Source organism: Molossus molossus, unplaced genomic scaffold (genome assembly GCF_014108415.1).
Source record: "Molossus molossus isolate mMolMol1 unplaced genomic scaffold, mMolMol1.p scaffold_m16_p_5, whole genome shotgun sequence".
NCBI classification, from domain to species: Eukaryota; Metazoa; Chordata; class Mammalia; order Chiroptera; family Molossidae; genus Molossus; species Molossus molossus.
In genome coordinates, this window is record NW_023425388.1 from 85616641 (window position 1) to 85632478 (window position 15838).

A 15838-nucleotide genomic window follows, 5' to 3' on the forward strand; every position below is an offset into this window, starting at 1 on the left:
TAGAAAGAAAAAATTAAAAAACAATGCTCTGAATGAAATTGAGTATAAAAGGATCCAATTACATCAGCAAAACACCAAATTGCAAATTTTCTTCCACTGCTCTTCCACTGCCCATCCAGAAAGCAACAGAACTACTTTTGCTTAGCTCTTGATCTTGGTTAACATCCCGTCACATTCTGCTCAATGCACCCCTCCCATTACTTCTTGCCCAATTGCTTCCCTTCATTAATAAAATGGCAAAGAAAGAATGGCATTACAAGAGGGACGGTTCAGAAAAGCTCATTATTTGGTCCATTGATGGAATTTAGGATGAAAAGCTGGGTGCACAATGCCAGATTATCAATCAACACCAGCTATGTTGGGAACTAGACCCTATTTTCACAAGCTTTGAGACCAATAGTAGGCAGAAATTAAAATAAATGCACTGGAGGAAAAGTCTATAGCTATAGACTTTTAAAAAAAGGAGATTTTAAAAACTATAAAGCAATATGTTACTGGAAATCACTTTTGGTTTGGTAGTTTTTTTTTAAGGTTCTAAACATTCTATAATATTTTACACCAAATTTCTGTGAAAATGCATCTTTCCCCTGCATTTCTTACAACAAATCAGTTTCTAATTGATCTGAAACATCTTTTTAACAAGTAAGCTGAATTGTCATTCCCTGCTCAAAACCCCCTAGTAATTTCTCACTATCATTGCTTACACACAAGAACTCCAAACTCGTCTTATTCCACTCCTGCCACTCTGGCCTCCTACATGTAACTTTGGTGCGTTCTAAAAACACTAACTTCTTTTCAAAACAAAACAGACGAAAGGCTTAGGTACTATGTATTCAATTTCCATGAGCTACATGGTTATAAATTTAAACTTAATGAATACTGGTAAGAATACAGGTGAATTATGAAAATGAAAAGACAGATCTAGCCCTTGCCAGTTTGGCTCAGCAGTTAGAGTGTCTGCCCATGGACCAAAGGGTCTTGGGTTCTATTTCTGGTCAAAGGCATGTACCTGGGTTTCACGTTCAATGATCCCTGGCCCTGGACAGAGTCCTGTGGGAGGCAGCCAATCGATTTGTCTCTCTCACTTGGATGTGTTTCTCTCCCCCTTCCCCCTTCCACTCTGTTTAAGAATTAATGAAAAAACATCCCCGGGTAAGGATTAACCAAAAAAAAGGAAAAAGAAAAAAGAAAAGACATCTAGTCCTGGCTGGTGTGGCTCAGTTGGTTGAGCGTCATCCCAAACTGGTTCGATTCTCACATCACTATTTCTCTCTCTTTCCCTCTCCCTCCCCTCTAAAAATCAATAAAAAAAAAAAAATACACACACACACACACACGTTTTTTTTTTTTTTTTTTTAAAGAGGATGCCTATAATAGAACCATGAAGGTCACCAAAAGAAAGAAGCAGAGGAAAGTACCTAGAAAGGAGACTTAGTAGAATCAGCAGAGGAATCATCAGGAAGTTGAAAGAAGAAGAAAGAAGACGAAAGGAAGGAAGGAAGGAAGGCAGGCAGGAGGCAGGCAACCAATCAGGAGAATGTAGTGTCTTAGAAGCTACAGGAAAAGTCACGAAATTAAGAGAAAACAATATGAAATATTGCCAACAATCATTTAAAATAAAAACAGAAAGGTGTTCACTGAACTGAATTATATATAGGCATGTCATTGGTGACCATGATTAAAAAAAAAATTCCTAGAAACAGATCATTTGGGGGGGAAAGAATTATTTAGATGATATAACTGCAGGTTACTACGTCTAATTTATACACTAAACTTTATCAAGGTATGTATGTAAAAGAAAAACCACAGTATGGATGGTTCCCGACTTTAAAATGGTTCGACTTACTAATTTTCAACTTTACAAAGGTGTGAACTCAATATGCATTCAGTAGAAATTGTACTTCAGATTTAAATTTTAATCTATGATAAACACATTTCTGACTTACAATATTTTCAATGTATGATGGGTTTATATAGATAAATCCATCATTAAGTCAAAGAACATCTATAAATATAGGATTTGGTACTATCTGCACTATCAGCCATCAACTGGGGGATTTGGAACGTATCCTTTGTGGATGAGGGCAGACTACTATACCTCAATCTCAGATGCTGTCAACTGTGATTAGGTGCCCTTTTTTTTTTTTAATCCTCACCCGAGTATATTTTTCGATATTTTGTACAGATAGAGTGGGAGGGAGAGAGAGGAAGAGAGACAGAGAGAAACAAAGGGACATGTTGCCACCCACACGACCCAACCAGGGCCGGGGACAAACTGCAACCGAGGTACGTGCCCTTAGCAGGAACTGAACCCAGGTCTCTCCAGACCGCAGGCCAACGCTCTAACCACTGAGCCAAACCGGCCAGGGCTAGGTGCCTTTCTTTAGTGAAATCCTAAATTCTCCCTTAATTAAACAAAATATAAATGTCTGCACTTTCATTACAAGTGTTTGCTATCCAACCCCTGCCCTCAAATAATTGGATCTAGTCTACACTACATATGAAAATCTGAAACCCAAAAGAGAAAACCTCAGTAATTTTATTCATTTTACATAAAGGCAAACATAAGTCCAAAGACAAAAACCACTGCTTTTCCACATTATTCACTGATATTGATCCCTGAACTCACAATATTTCTCCATTCTTTCATTCCCTTAAAAACTATTGCTGTTGATCAGATAGAGAAAGAACGGTTAGGGCATCAGGATTCTTCCAGTTTTTCCATTAGTTGAAACAAATGCTCCCTTAACCACGAAACCCCCTGAGGTTGCCAATTTAAAGATACTGTATTCAAATATAGAGCAATTTCTTCAACCACAGAAAATAAATTACAATTTAGGCTAGTTATATTTAGAAAATCTAATAACTCTAAGGACTAGACTATAGAACCAGTATTTATTGGTCACAAATAGTTAAAATACAAATTTCTATTAAAAGTGAAATAGACATCTCTCTCACATCGATGTTTTCTCTCTCTCAAAAAAAAAAAAAAATCTATAAACAACATATCCTCAGGTGAGGATGAAAAAAATTTTTTAATGAAAAACACATTTTTGTCGCTATACTAAGGGATCATCTACTAACTCAAAGCGGATTATAGGTACAAGGCCACGAATTCCACAAGATGTACAATAGTATTTGCCAGTTTTATTTTGGATAAAAAAATAGTAAGATTATTTTAAAGCAGCTCAAGTTACACAAAGAAGTTATCTAAAGTCTCACTTTTAATGGCAATTGTGAATAAAGTTTTCTAATAAAACTACAAAACACCATGAAATTTTAAAATCATCATAGTGCTGATTCAGACAATGCTGAAAAACTGAAAATGAGTTTGCTAGACTCTGTCAAATAACCAAATGTGTAAGGTGTGACAGTATTTGAAAATGCAATGCAATATCAAACTTGATTTCATGTATAGAAACTCTTTATTTTTGGTGATTACTACAGAACTGAGAACTTTTATGTATTTTTTATTCATCCACTATTCTTATATGATTAAAGTTAAATTTAAAAATGAACTAGGGCCCTGGCCGATTGGGCTCAGCAGTTAGAGCATCAGCCAGAGAACCAGAGAGTCTCGGAATCGATTCCGCCAAGGGCATGTACCTTGGTTGCAATTCAGTTCCGGGCCCTGGTTGGGTAGGAGGCAGCCAATGGATGCATCTCTCTCACATTGATGTTTCCCTCCCTCTCTTCCTTCCTTTCTCCCTCCCTATCTGAGATAAATGGAAAAATATCCTCAGGTGAGGACTAAATAATAGATAAAATAAAAATGAACTAGAAAATGACTAGAGAATTTCAGACCTGTGAAAATGACATGAGACAAGTGATGACCAAGTCTAAGAATCCCTTTATTACCTCTCATTAGCAGCACTCAGAATCACCATTTAGGGCTGAAAGAAATGTAAGCGATCTAATTTTTAACCCTCTTATTCTGCAGGATGACACTAAGGTAGGGCTAAAAGAAATGTAAGAGATCTAATTTTTAATCCTCTTATTCTGCAGGATGACACTAAGGCCAGCAAGATAAAATGACTTTCCCAAGGTAACTATGCTGGAGCGCCTAATATAAAGCACACATCTCCTAGTTCTCACAGTCCATGTGTTCTTCCACCATACTGTTGTGCATCTTTTTCTATATTGAAAAAAAAAGGCAATGTTGTACTCTTCTATTGGAAAAACTATCCGGCTCTCTCGTGGCCTAGCATGACAGACATAGAGTAAGCACTAAGCTATGGTAATTCATTCCCACATCAAACTTCCTTTAAAGCTAATTTGACTACCTAGTAAAACATGTCTTGAATAGTATAATGTGGAAATGACTTGTAAATGTATATTAACAGGAGTTATTTGACCAAAGGTTTCTCTGACCTCTGATTTATTCTGGAACAACATTGTATAATCCCAGACTCAGATAAAATCCTCCACCCCACCCCATGCTAGTGTTAAATGCAGCCTGGCCAATTCCCAGCACAGCTGTTAGATTCCAAAAGGATTCAATAGTTCAACAAAACCATACAAAGCAATTCACCCGATACTCTAATACTTCGCCTAACATCTGAGAATGTTTCAGGCAAGGAAAAATAAAAAACTAATTTAAGATGCTTTTACCCAAAATGTCTAAGGACTCTCTCTCACAGATGAAAAAAAAAAAAAAAAAAAAAAGCCAATGAACACCATTTTACTGTCAACCAACAGTCATTGTATTTACCTTTCCCCCACCCTAAAACAATTCTAAAAAGGGCAGTGGGGGAGTGGCTCGTTATTCAAAGATTATTGCCGATTGGTGCCAGGCCATAGAAACCAACAAAGCAATTCCTAACACAACATACCCATCCTTAATGGGCTTTGGTTTCCTTCACCACTTAAACGCAATCATCGCACGTGCAAATGTCCCCCGTACCCACAACGCTAGGGATAAAATGCTGTGTCACCGAGAAAAATATTTTTCTGAAACCAAAAGAAAACTGTCAAAGGTCACTAACCGGTGCCCTCGGGCTACTCCAGCCCCTATATGGTAGCCAGGAAAGACTCTCCCTAAGCCCACTGCGGCCTTCTGATAGGAAGCCCCTGACAGGCAAAACCCGTCAACGAGTCTGCACCCTCTGGGTTCCACCTCCGTGGCCCAGGGCTGCTGCTCACCATTTCCAAGTGGGCACCGGGATCTTCGGGGTGTCCGCTGCCCGGGGCCGGACTGGCTCTGCCCTCCGGGGTCTTCCGTTCACTGTTGCGCTTAAGACCGCCGGCGTCGCCTCGACCCCCGGCCTCTCTGCGCCGTCGCTGCCGGCTCCACAGGTACATGGCACCCGCGCCCAGCAGCAGGGGCGCCCCGACCGCCAGCGCCAGCTGCCATCGCGGCAGGCCCCCTGTGCCCGGGCCCGCGGTCGCGCCGCCGCCGCCCACCCCACTCCCGGAACCGGACGCGGCCGCGGCTACCACCGCCGCCTCTACAGGCTTAGAGGCGGCCATGACGAGCGTCCTCCGCCACCGCCTCTCCGCGGGTCGCGGGCGCCACAGTCACCGGTTAGCGTGCGGGGGGAACGCGGAGGGAGGGAGGGAGGGAAGGCTGAGAGCTGGCGAGCACGCTAGGAAGCAGGAGGCTACGACAGAAAAGGGCCAGAGGGCACCGGAAGCCCAAGGCATGCCGGGCCAGACCGAGCCGCCCTTCTCCTTTCTTAACCGTGGAGGGGAGGAGAATGAGAGGATCACTTCCGGGTCACGGCAAGCAGCGTGGGCAGCCCTTTCTTCCCTTTCACTCCGCGGCTGTTTGTGAGACTCTCTTCCCGGACCCTTGGCCTCGCCGGTACCGATGTCCCGCGGAGGAGCGGCGCGTACACAGAGGGCTTGCCGTGCGCGGCGAGCGGGGCAGACGAAGGCTCTGCCGTGGCTCCGCGAATGGCGAGAGCGGCCGAGGATTTGTGAAGGTTTATTGGCTGGCAGGGCTGGTGGGTGGGGCATAGGCCGAGATGCCCAGTTTATTGGTGAATTTGGACCCTTGTGTTCTAATTACCGCCACGTTGGCGTTTCGTGGGATTCTGCCGCCGTTTTCTCGGCTCTCGTATCCTGGACAGTAAGGGAGTGGAAGGACTCTTAAAGACCCAAGAGGAAAGAGCTCAAAGCTGAAGATAACCTGTTGTATCACGGATCTTATCTGCACCTGCTAGATTTTAGTTTGGACTAGGTGGAAACCAGCAAGTCGAGGTTGGCTCAGTCGAAAGGCTTGAAGGGGCTGCCTGCGGCTCCTGGTGCTCCGGCTTGAAAGCGATGACGTCTGTGTTGTTACCGGTTCTCGAACTGAATGGTTAGAATAGCAAAGACCGAGATACAGTACCACCTTTTCTTTTTTTATTTTATTTTTAATTTAATTAATTTTTGTTACACATGGTTTTACTCCCCCCCCCCATTGATACCCCCTCCCCCATCCTCCCCGCCCTGTCCCCAGCTTTGTTGTCCATGTCCATTGTTCATGCATATATGCATATAAGTTCTGTGGTTTATCTCCCCCACCCCCTCTTCTGCGGATTGTCAGTCTGCACCCCACTTCCACATCTCTGGGACTACCTGGTTCCTCAGACTGTTATGTTTGTTATATTTCACAGATTAGTGAGATCCTGTGATATTTGTCTTTCTCTGCTTGGCTTGTTTCACTTAGGATAATACTCTCCAGGTCCCTCCATGTAGTCTCAAAGGATAAGAGGTCTTTCTTACAGCTGCATCATACTCCACTGTGTATATATACCACTGCTTTTTTATCCATTTGTCTACTGATGGACACTTGGGTTGTTTCCAGATCTTAGCTATTGTAAATAGTGCTGCTATGAACATGGGGGTACATATATTCTTTCTGATTGGTGTTTCAGGCTTCTTAGGGTATATTCCTAGAAGTGAGATCACTGGGTCAAACCACCTTTTCTTTAAGTATCTGTATCTTGTACTGGATTACGCTTGGCACCTCAGCCCACACCACACTCCCTAAAATACTCGCTGCCTTCCCCGTGCTCTGATCGCCCAGTGTCCTTGTTTTGCACTAAATGTCAGCCCTCTTAGCTCATTCCCAAATAGAAATTTCAGTTCAGAGCTTTCACATATCAAATAGCTTTTTCAGGTCCTTTTCCTGTGCTCTGCGGCAGATCTCAAAATTTTCTTTGCCAGGAATTGTTTGGAATTCATAGTATTTTTAAGAAGATAATAAAAAAGAATCAGAATTCAGAACTGTGGCTCCCCATTTCAGGTATACCAGTCTGCAGACTTCTATATTAAAATTTTACAAGTGATCAGTTTCCTTTTGAGTACAACGGAGGACGTTCAACATCACATTAGCACTACATAAAGACGAAAGATAATGTATTAAGTAGCACCAAAATAGACTGATTAAATTAGAAAGGCCAAATTTGAAAATTTCAGGATCATTGCTTTTCTTTTGCTTCATACCTGTTCCTATTAGTAAATTGCTTTCAGGCAATAGGGTTCCTTAGCAACAGACTGAAAAAATGAGCTAAAGATAATAGCAATAGAATAGAATTGATGAAAGTAATAGTTGCAGCAAAGGGCTTCTTTCCCTGATTCCTAACCCCACAAAGCAATTCTTTTGCCCCTTTATATGATTTCTCCCTTGCTTTTTCAAAACAGTTATGATTTTTCTTTCCTGAAATTTCCATTTTTCTGCAGCCTCATAGGGGATTGTAGAATGCTATTAATTACAAACTATTGGTGGGAACTTAAACTTTTAAAGTGTTTCAAAAAAACTTATTTTTTTTGAAATAGATAGAGTGTTATGGTTACAACTCAAAAGTTACAAAAGGTTTACTGTGAAGTCTTTCTCCAGCTCCTGTCCCTAGCCACCTAGTTCTCTCCAAAGGCAATCAATGTTAAAGGTTCTTGAAATATTTGTTTAAGATTTATCTAAAGGCCTTAGTTTTAAGCTCAACATCAATAAATTAATTAGCTATATGTTAGAGCAAAGGAATATATTTTCTCATTTTGCATTGGACCATACAGTTCATATTTCTTCCCCACAATTACCTCATTGCCATAATTATTTGTCCCCATGTGTGCTACCAATACTCAATTCTGAGTCCCTGATGGGTGAGGACCATGTTCTAATCATCTTTGTACTCCTATGAGTACAAAGTATGTTATGAGACTGGGCATATAGTAAGTGATTGTTAATTTATTTATCTGCATAACATGATACATGAAACAGTCAGAGCTGTTGAAGTGTTCGTTGAACAAGTTCCTGACTGCTGCTTTATCTTTATTATACTGTTGCCAACATTAATGGTCTGGTACTACCACTGCTGTCCAACATCACTGGTACCAGCTGGGAAAGCAACTCGCTGCTGCTGCTGCCATTCCCACCATCGTCACAGATACCAGTTTCCAGTCTTAAACACACTGTAGTCACTGCCACTGGTCCTACCCCTGAAGCTGCTCCCCATGAGATCTGCTCAGTTTTCCTTTGCATCCCAGTTACATTATAGAAGTCCCTGTTACCTCTGAGCCCTCATGCTGTTAATTATTCTCCAGTCTTTCTCCTGTTGGTTTCTGCCTTATTCAACTTCCATCAAAGCATCAGTTGAGTGGGTGTTACTGCATTGCTTCTCAGGAAGAATATCATTTGTTGATTCAATTAAGTGGCTGCTCGTTTTACTGTCAGAAGGAGCCTCTGCTTTTATCTTCATGGAACAATCTACAGTACCCCAGTTCCTCCTTGTTAGCTATGACTGATAGCTTGTATGTACACTGGAATGTGCTCCTCTGCTACCTTTCTGCCATCTCACACAGTTTTATAAGATCTTTCCAGTCTCATCAACTTGGTTCATTGCCACCCACAAGAATTTGTATCATTTGCAAATGTAGAAATGTTGCCTTGCACTTTAAATTATAAAGATATTACATACAGGTTATACTAACTATCCCCTGAACAAGAATGCTGAGGTCCCCCTTGCACTTTGTTCATCCCAGTATGTGTCAGGTTATGTCTTCCAAGAGAAAGGTGCTCATTTTTCTGATTTGCATGAAGATGCTGGCCATCACTAAATGATGGGCCTGTGGTGGAATACCTACCTATTAAGGACACTATTTTCTCATTCACTCCTATTAGACTGGTAGCCCTGGTTATGCAGACCTGATCTTAGCATTGGTAAAGTGGTATAGCAGTGACTTGAGAGCCTTGAGGCTATGCTTCCCTAACTTTACCTTTTTAGTTTTCCTAAACAGTGGAAAAGAGCCTCAAATCCAAAAATGAATAGGAGACTCAATTTTATTAAATGAAAAAAATGTAAACCCATGAAAAATAGTTTTTGTACCTATGTTCTAGTTATCTGTGGCTGCTTAACAAACTATCCCAAGTGGTAGTGACTTAAAACAACTGAGTTGCTTGTTGCTCAGGAATTTGGACAAGGCCTAATTGACTCTTGAGACTATCTGGTGGAACACCTTCTTGTGGCCTTTCCAGCATGGCAGTCAGGGTGCCCAGACTTATGTGGCAGCTCAGGGTTCTTAGAGAGTGTCCCAAGAGCCTCAGACAGAAGCTGCGAAGCTTTCTGAAACATTACTTCTACCACACACCAAGGGTCAAGCATGTTACCAAGGCTAACAGATTCTGGGGAGGTGAATTAAATTTCAACTCTCAATGGGAGAAGTAGCAAAAAAGTTGCAATTATTTTTTACCACAATATTCTACCAAGATTGAACCAATGTTAATATTTTGACACATATTCTTGTGACACAATTAGAAAAAAAACATTTTTATTATAAAGACCACCTGAAAGTCTAAGTAAATATACCTAACAGTGAAATGTTAGTAGTTTTCTTTTTGAAGTCAAGAAACTGTCAGAGATTCTAATACATAGTACTGAAGGTGTTGGCCAAAATAATAAGACAGAATAAGGAAATAAAAGGGAAAGGAAGAAGTAACTTTTCATTATTTATGGACCATATGGTTGTTTCCTTTGAAAACCCAAGAAACACTGTAATCTACTAGAAGCAATAAACTAACTCAACAATGTTGCTGGATAAGCTTAACACTTTTAAAATCGGTCTTTGTGCTTTCCAAACCATTAGCTGCTTTGAGGTTCTTCTGTTGTCAGGTCTGGCAGATGGTTGTTTCCTTACTTTTCCTCCTACACAGACCATTATATTAGGTCTTAACTGTTGGTAGTTTGACCCACACCCTCCAGGAGTGGAGCATTTTGTCACCCATGTTTATTGTAGAGTTGTCCATGGGTGTTTCCTCTGCAGTTGCTCTGTTGGTTTTTTGTTTTTTTTAATCCTCACCCAAGGATACTTTTCTATTTATCTTCAGATAGAATGGATAGAATGGGAGGGAGGGAGAGAGAGTGCGAGAGAGAGAGAGAGAAACATCGACATGAGAGGGACACATTGACCGGTTGCCTCCCACGTGACCCCGACCAGGGCCAGGGACAAACCGCAACCGAGGTATGCGCCCTTGACCAGAATCAAACCTGAGACTCTTTGGTCTGTGGGCCACCGCTCTAAGCACTGAGCAAACTGGCCAGGACTCTGTTGGTTTTTATGTGGGGATTCAGAGATTGAAAACCAATGCTGCCTTCATTATTATCTTCCTAGAATACCTGTAGCTCAATAGCATATTGATCCTGTAGCTGCCCATTTAGAGAAGTTTCTTTTTCCTGGTATCAGTCATTTTTCTTTTTACTTTTATTATGAAATGATTATGGATCCACTGGAAGTTACAAATAAATGTATATGGAGGTTCCATGTACCCTTCACCTGGCCTTTCCTAATATTGACAACTTCCATAACTGCAGGACACTATCAAGCCAGGAAGTTGCCATGGATGCAGTCCACAGCATTGTTCAGATTCCACCAGCTACACATGCACCCCTTTGTGTGTGGGTCATATTATATTGTGCAATTTTAACACATGTACATCTGTGTGTAACTGTCACCACAATCAGAACAGATCTGTTTCGTCACCACAAAGCTCCCTTGTGCTAAACTTTTATAGCCACAGCCCCACCCACCACCCCTAATCTTGGCAACCACTAATCCGTTCTTCATCTTTAGGACTGTTAGTTAGAAAATGTTATATAAAGAAAATCATACAGTATGTGTCCTTTTGAGGTTGGGCATTTTCACTCAGCACTTTTAATAATCTGAAGATTTTATTATTTATTGACTCAAACTTTAATCTTTCCAGTTTCTTTTCCTAAATGCCATAAGTATTTTGCCACATTTCCTTTAAATGTTTGGTGATGCCCTCCTTTATTGTACAGTGAGAAAATGTTGCCCCTATTAGAAGTGAAACTCACAAGACTAATTCTCTCAGTTCTCTGAAGCACTTCTTAGGAGGTGCTGAGATATTACCCTAGATTCTGTGAAATTGCAGTTTATAACTGGGAAGAAGTCTTTTGTGAAGTATAACACACTGATGATCTGGACTGATAAAGTTTTTTACAGTAGTAAATTTTAACAAATAGTATGTTCAATCTGTTTTAGAATAATAAGTCAAAAGGACCTTAAGAAATCATATAACTAATGACACTCTAGAGGGAAAGCTACAAAGATGATCTATCTCTGACAGATGAGAATCAATGGCATGTTTAAAGGTCGCCTGTGGCCCTGGCCAGTTTGGCTCAGCGGTTAGAACATCAACCCATGAACCAAAGAGTTCCAGGTTTCATTCCAGTCATGGCAACCAATTGATGTGTCTCTCTCATATCAATGTTTCTCTCTCTCTCCCTCCCACTCTGTCTGAAGATAAATGTAAAAATATCCTCAGGTGAGGATTAAAACGAAAAACAAACAAATAAAATAACGTTCTCCTGTGGAAGAGATGATGTATTGTCTCATAATAATCTATTCCAGCATCTAACAATTTTGACTGTTATGTAGCCTACCATTAGCCTAAATCCTGCAGAACTTAATGATGCTAAATGCCAAAGTAACTGAATATTTATACAATCAATATTCTTGTGAAAACACAATTTTATTCCCCGCATATTTTTTACATTGACAGTGGTATATTTTATTTATTTGCTTAAAAAATTTTTTTAAATTGATTTTTAGATGAGAGGGAGAGTTTGAATTTTAACCCATCCATCCACCAGCAGCAAAAAGCAAGGAAGTCATGTTGTACTGACTGACATATTTTATAGAGCAGTTTTCCCTGATTGGGATAATCCCTCGAGCATTTATGACCATATAAGTATAGTATACTTTATACCAGTTTTTACCATACATTGAGAAGCAATGGACACAGAATAAAAGGCAATTTTATTTTATTTTATTTTTTCAGAAAGAATAGAAGGGAGGGAAGGAGGGAGAGAGAAAGAGAGAGGGAAACTTCCATGCAAGAGAGACACACATAGTTTGGCTGCCTCTGGCACAACCACGACAGGGGCTGGGGACCGAACCTACAATCCAGGTACGTGCCCTGGACTGGGAATTAAACCCACAACCCTTCGGTTCGCAGGCCGATGCTCTAACTGCTGAGTCAAACCAGCCAGGCCAGGGCATAAAATAAAAAAAGGCCATTTTAAAATCTCTCTCCCTCTCTGTTCCCTCTTCTCTCTCTCCTTCCCTGCCTCCCTCTCTCTCTTTTCGTTGCAAGTTTACTCAAACCCCAAACCCTGAGCAGCAAATTCAACACTTAGTACCAGGGGATAGAGTGTTAATCCCCATGTCTTTCTTTTTCTCTGATTTGTCTAAAGTTTGCTTCAGCCTTGGAACTGACAATCTTTCCCGCTCCTACTTGGAGGTGGGGTCGATACAAAGATTTAACACCTGCAGACAAGATTTCAGTTGCTGTTTCATACACGAATGGCTATGTGGCCACTGGACATCAAAGAGTGGTTAATTATTGTGTCCCCTTCTTCCTTCTTTTCCCCAAACATTGCTTTAGCCACATTTCAGTGAATCGGGCTGGTTTTAGCAAGTCCTACTTCTGATACCAACTGTCATGCCAAGTCTGGGAATTTGCTAGAAGAATTTACAAGACTCAGCATATAGTTGTACTTATGGATAAGAGTAATTGCACTGAAAAGACATGAAGCAAAATAAAAAAATGGGGAAAGTCATATTGAGTGAAGCTCAGAAGAGCTAGGAACCAGCTATCAATGTCCAATAGGATGTGTGTAACTCCTCCAGCAATGAGTTGAGGGAACACATGGAAAATGTCCACATGGTTATTAGACACCTAGTGCCTCGAGTTTTCTACTGGGTGCTGATCATGTAGGCTGAACTGAATTTCTGTGATCCTCCAAAATTCCCATGTTGAAGCCTAATCCATAGTGTGATGGTATTTGGAGATGGAACCTTTGGGAGATAAGTGGATCATGAGGGGAACCCTAATGAATGGGGTTAGTGCCTGTGATAGTTAATTTTATATGTCATTTTGACTGTCTACTCACAAGTGTGAGGAACGTATGGCCCGTGGGCCACATAAGGCCCTCAAAATCAATACCAGTTAACGTCACATGCCTCTCCAAATTAGCCTGACCAAATATAGCAGGCTAATTTTTAAGTTGATAATTTTGTATGGCCTGTGAATGATGTTAAACATATCCAAATGGCCTTGGCAGAAAAAAGGTTCCCCACCCCTGGACAGGGTGCCCAGATGAACCATTATTGCTGAGTGTGTCTATAAGGGTGTTTCTAGATGAAATTAGCATCTGAATAAGTGGACTCAGTGGAGTAGTTTGCTCTCCCCAATGTGGATGGATATCATTATTCAAACCACTGAGGATCTAAATACAACAAAGGGCAAAAGGAGGAATTTGCCCTTATTTTTTCTGCCTCACTGCTTGAGCTGAGATATCTCATTTCATCATCTGCCCTGAACCTGGGATTTATACCATTGGCTTCCTTGGGTCTCAGGCTTTCAGACTTGGACTGAGTTACACCACTGGCTTTCCTGGGTTTCCTGCTTACAGATGGCAGCTTGTGGGCTCCTCAGTCGCTACGGTTGCATGAGCCAAATCCTCTTAATCTCTCTCTCTCTATTTCTTTTCCTCAAAATACTTTATAGTGATAATTAGATATTATCTGCCCTGGTTTTTCTATCCCCTGACCATAGATTTTTTTTCCCCCTTCAGAAATGGGAAAGAAAAGACACCCTTGTTTTAGGAGGACAAGAAAAACAGGTTTATTCATAAACAAGTTTTGTGGACAGACTTGGTCCTACATCCCCAAGAGAAGTTATCTTACTTCTTTTATTAATAACAGAGGCAACCAACAGTGATGGCATAAAGTTATCACTTTTCTTTTCTCATCTGGGTCATTGAGAAGCAGGCTTCTTCCCTTCTCTAATTAAAAATAGTATTACTATTGACATAAGAAACACCCAAACATGTAGAGAATTTTTATGAGTTTATTTGAGCCAAATTGATGACAATTGCCAGGAAGCAAAATCTCAATGGATTGAGAAAATGCTCAGGAGAATGGCAGTTTTGCAGCTTATTGTATACGTTAGAATCAAAGGAGGAGACGTAAGGAGGGTTACATGAAATTCATTGGTGGTACATTATGGAGGCAGGAGAAAGCAAAGCAGGGAAAATCTCTGAGATTGGATAAAGGGTAAAACAGAGAGAAATACTTATTTTATACTAGTAGGTATGGGACAGCTAACAATGAACATTTATAGCACACAGAGATCCTAAGCGGGGAACAAGATAACTGAGGGTTCTGTGGTCTCATGTTCTAGTACGATGGGTGTACCTTGAGGGGTCTAGTAAAGGGGGATTGCTCTGACATCCCAAGGGTATGTCATCTTAGATGTAAAAAAAGACAACAGACAGGCTCACTTAAGGTAAAGATTGCCCTTTGTCAAGGAAGCTACAGGCCTAGAATGTGACTACCCACCATGACTCACATTTAGTTAGGAATTTTTATGTTCAGACCATTCTATGTGATTTCTTTGGTTTCTGAGTTTGTAGGGCTTGCCATGCAGGCCTCCCCTGAGTTTGGTAGGTTTAGTATATGGCCCCTTTTCATCCACATTACAAAGTAACAAGCATGCATCTCTCTAAAAGAAGAAATAGAAATATTGCAAGCCACTTTATGCTTTGGTTACTTTCCTTTAGTAACTTATAAACTGCAGTAACATACTTTAGGAACATCGGTCACAATTACCTTCCTTTTTGCAGCTCAAGGAAGTATTTTCATATGAAAAATGACTGGGAATACCTCTGTTTAAAACTGCAAGATTTTTCAAAGGTCTCTTTGGAACACTGCAAGAGTAGTGAAAAGAGCCTAGATTTTCTTCTTTTACTACATGCCTCAAACTTAGCTGTGCTGCTTAATAGTGATTTCTCCTTGGGCAAGTGATGATCTATTTGAATGCCAATTTCATCTATAATGTGTGATACTATCTCCCAGGCACAGGGTTGTTATAATGAAAATAGCAAATGTAGAATACTTGACTCTATACCTGGCACAAAGTAGGGACTCAATGTACATACTATTCTCCTTACCTTTAAAAAAAAAAAAAAAGGCCACTAAAAGACAGGGAGCAGAATGTTCACAGAAGCTTTGTTATAATGCCCCCACTGGAAACAACCCAAATGACCATCAGTAGTAGATTGAAAAAAAAGTGGAATATTCATACAGTGCTTTAGGACATAGCATCAACTACTTACTGCAAAAGCATGGATATATCTCACCAACATAATTTTGAATGACACAAAATAATGCAGGCTGTATAATTCCATTGAAAGAAAGTTCAAAAGCAGGCAAAATTCATCTATGATGACAGAGGTCAGAAATGGCAATCTTTTACAGGGAGGGTGTATTGGGGTGCTGGAAATGTTCTATGTCTTCACCTGCCTGCTGGTGGTTATACAGGGGTAAATTTATA

At 40.7% G+C, this 15838-nt stretch overlaps 1 protein-coding gene across 1 annotated transcript in view; it reads right to left on the reverse strand.

Annotated features, from left to right (window-relative positions):
- Positions 1-5770, reverse strand: part of TOMM70 (translocase of outer mitochondrial membrane 70) — a 36478-nt gene extending 30708 nt beyond the window's left edge. The window contains exon 1 of the mRNA XM_036243354.1: positions 5143-5770. Within this exon, the coding sequence (XP_036099247.1) occupies positions 5143-5469 (327 nt within the window). The 5' untranslated portion in view covers positions 5470-5770. The remainder of the gene's footprint in view (positions 1-5142) is intronic.
- Positions 5771-15838: the final 10068 nt, after the last annotated feature.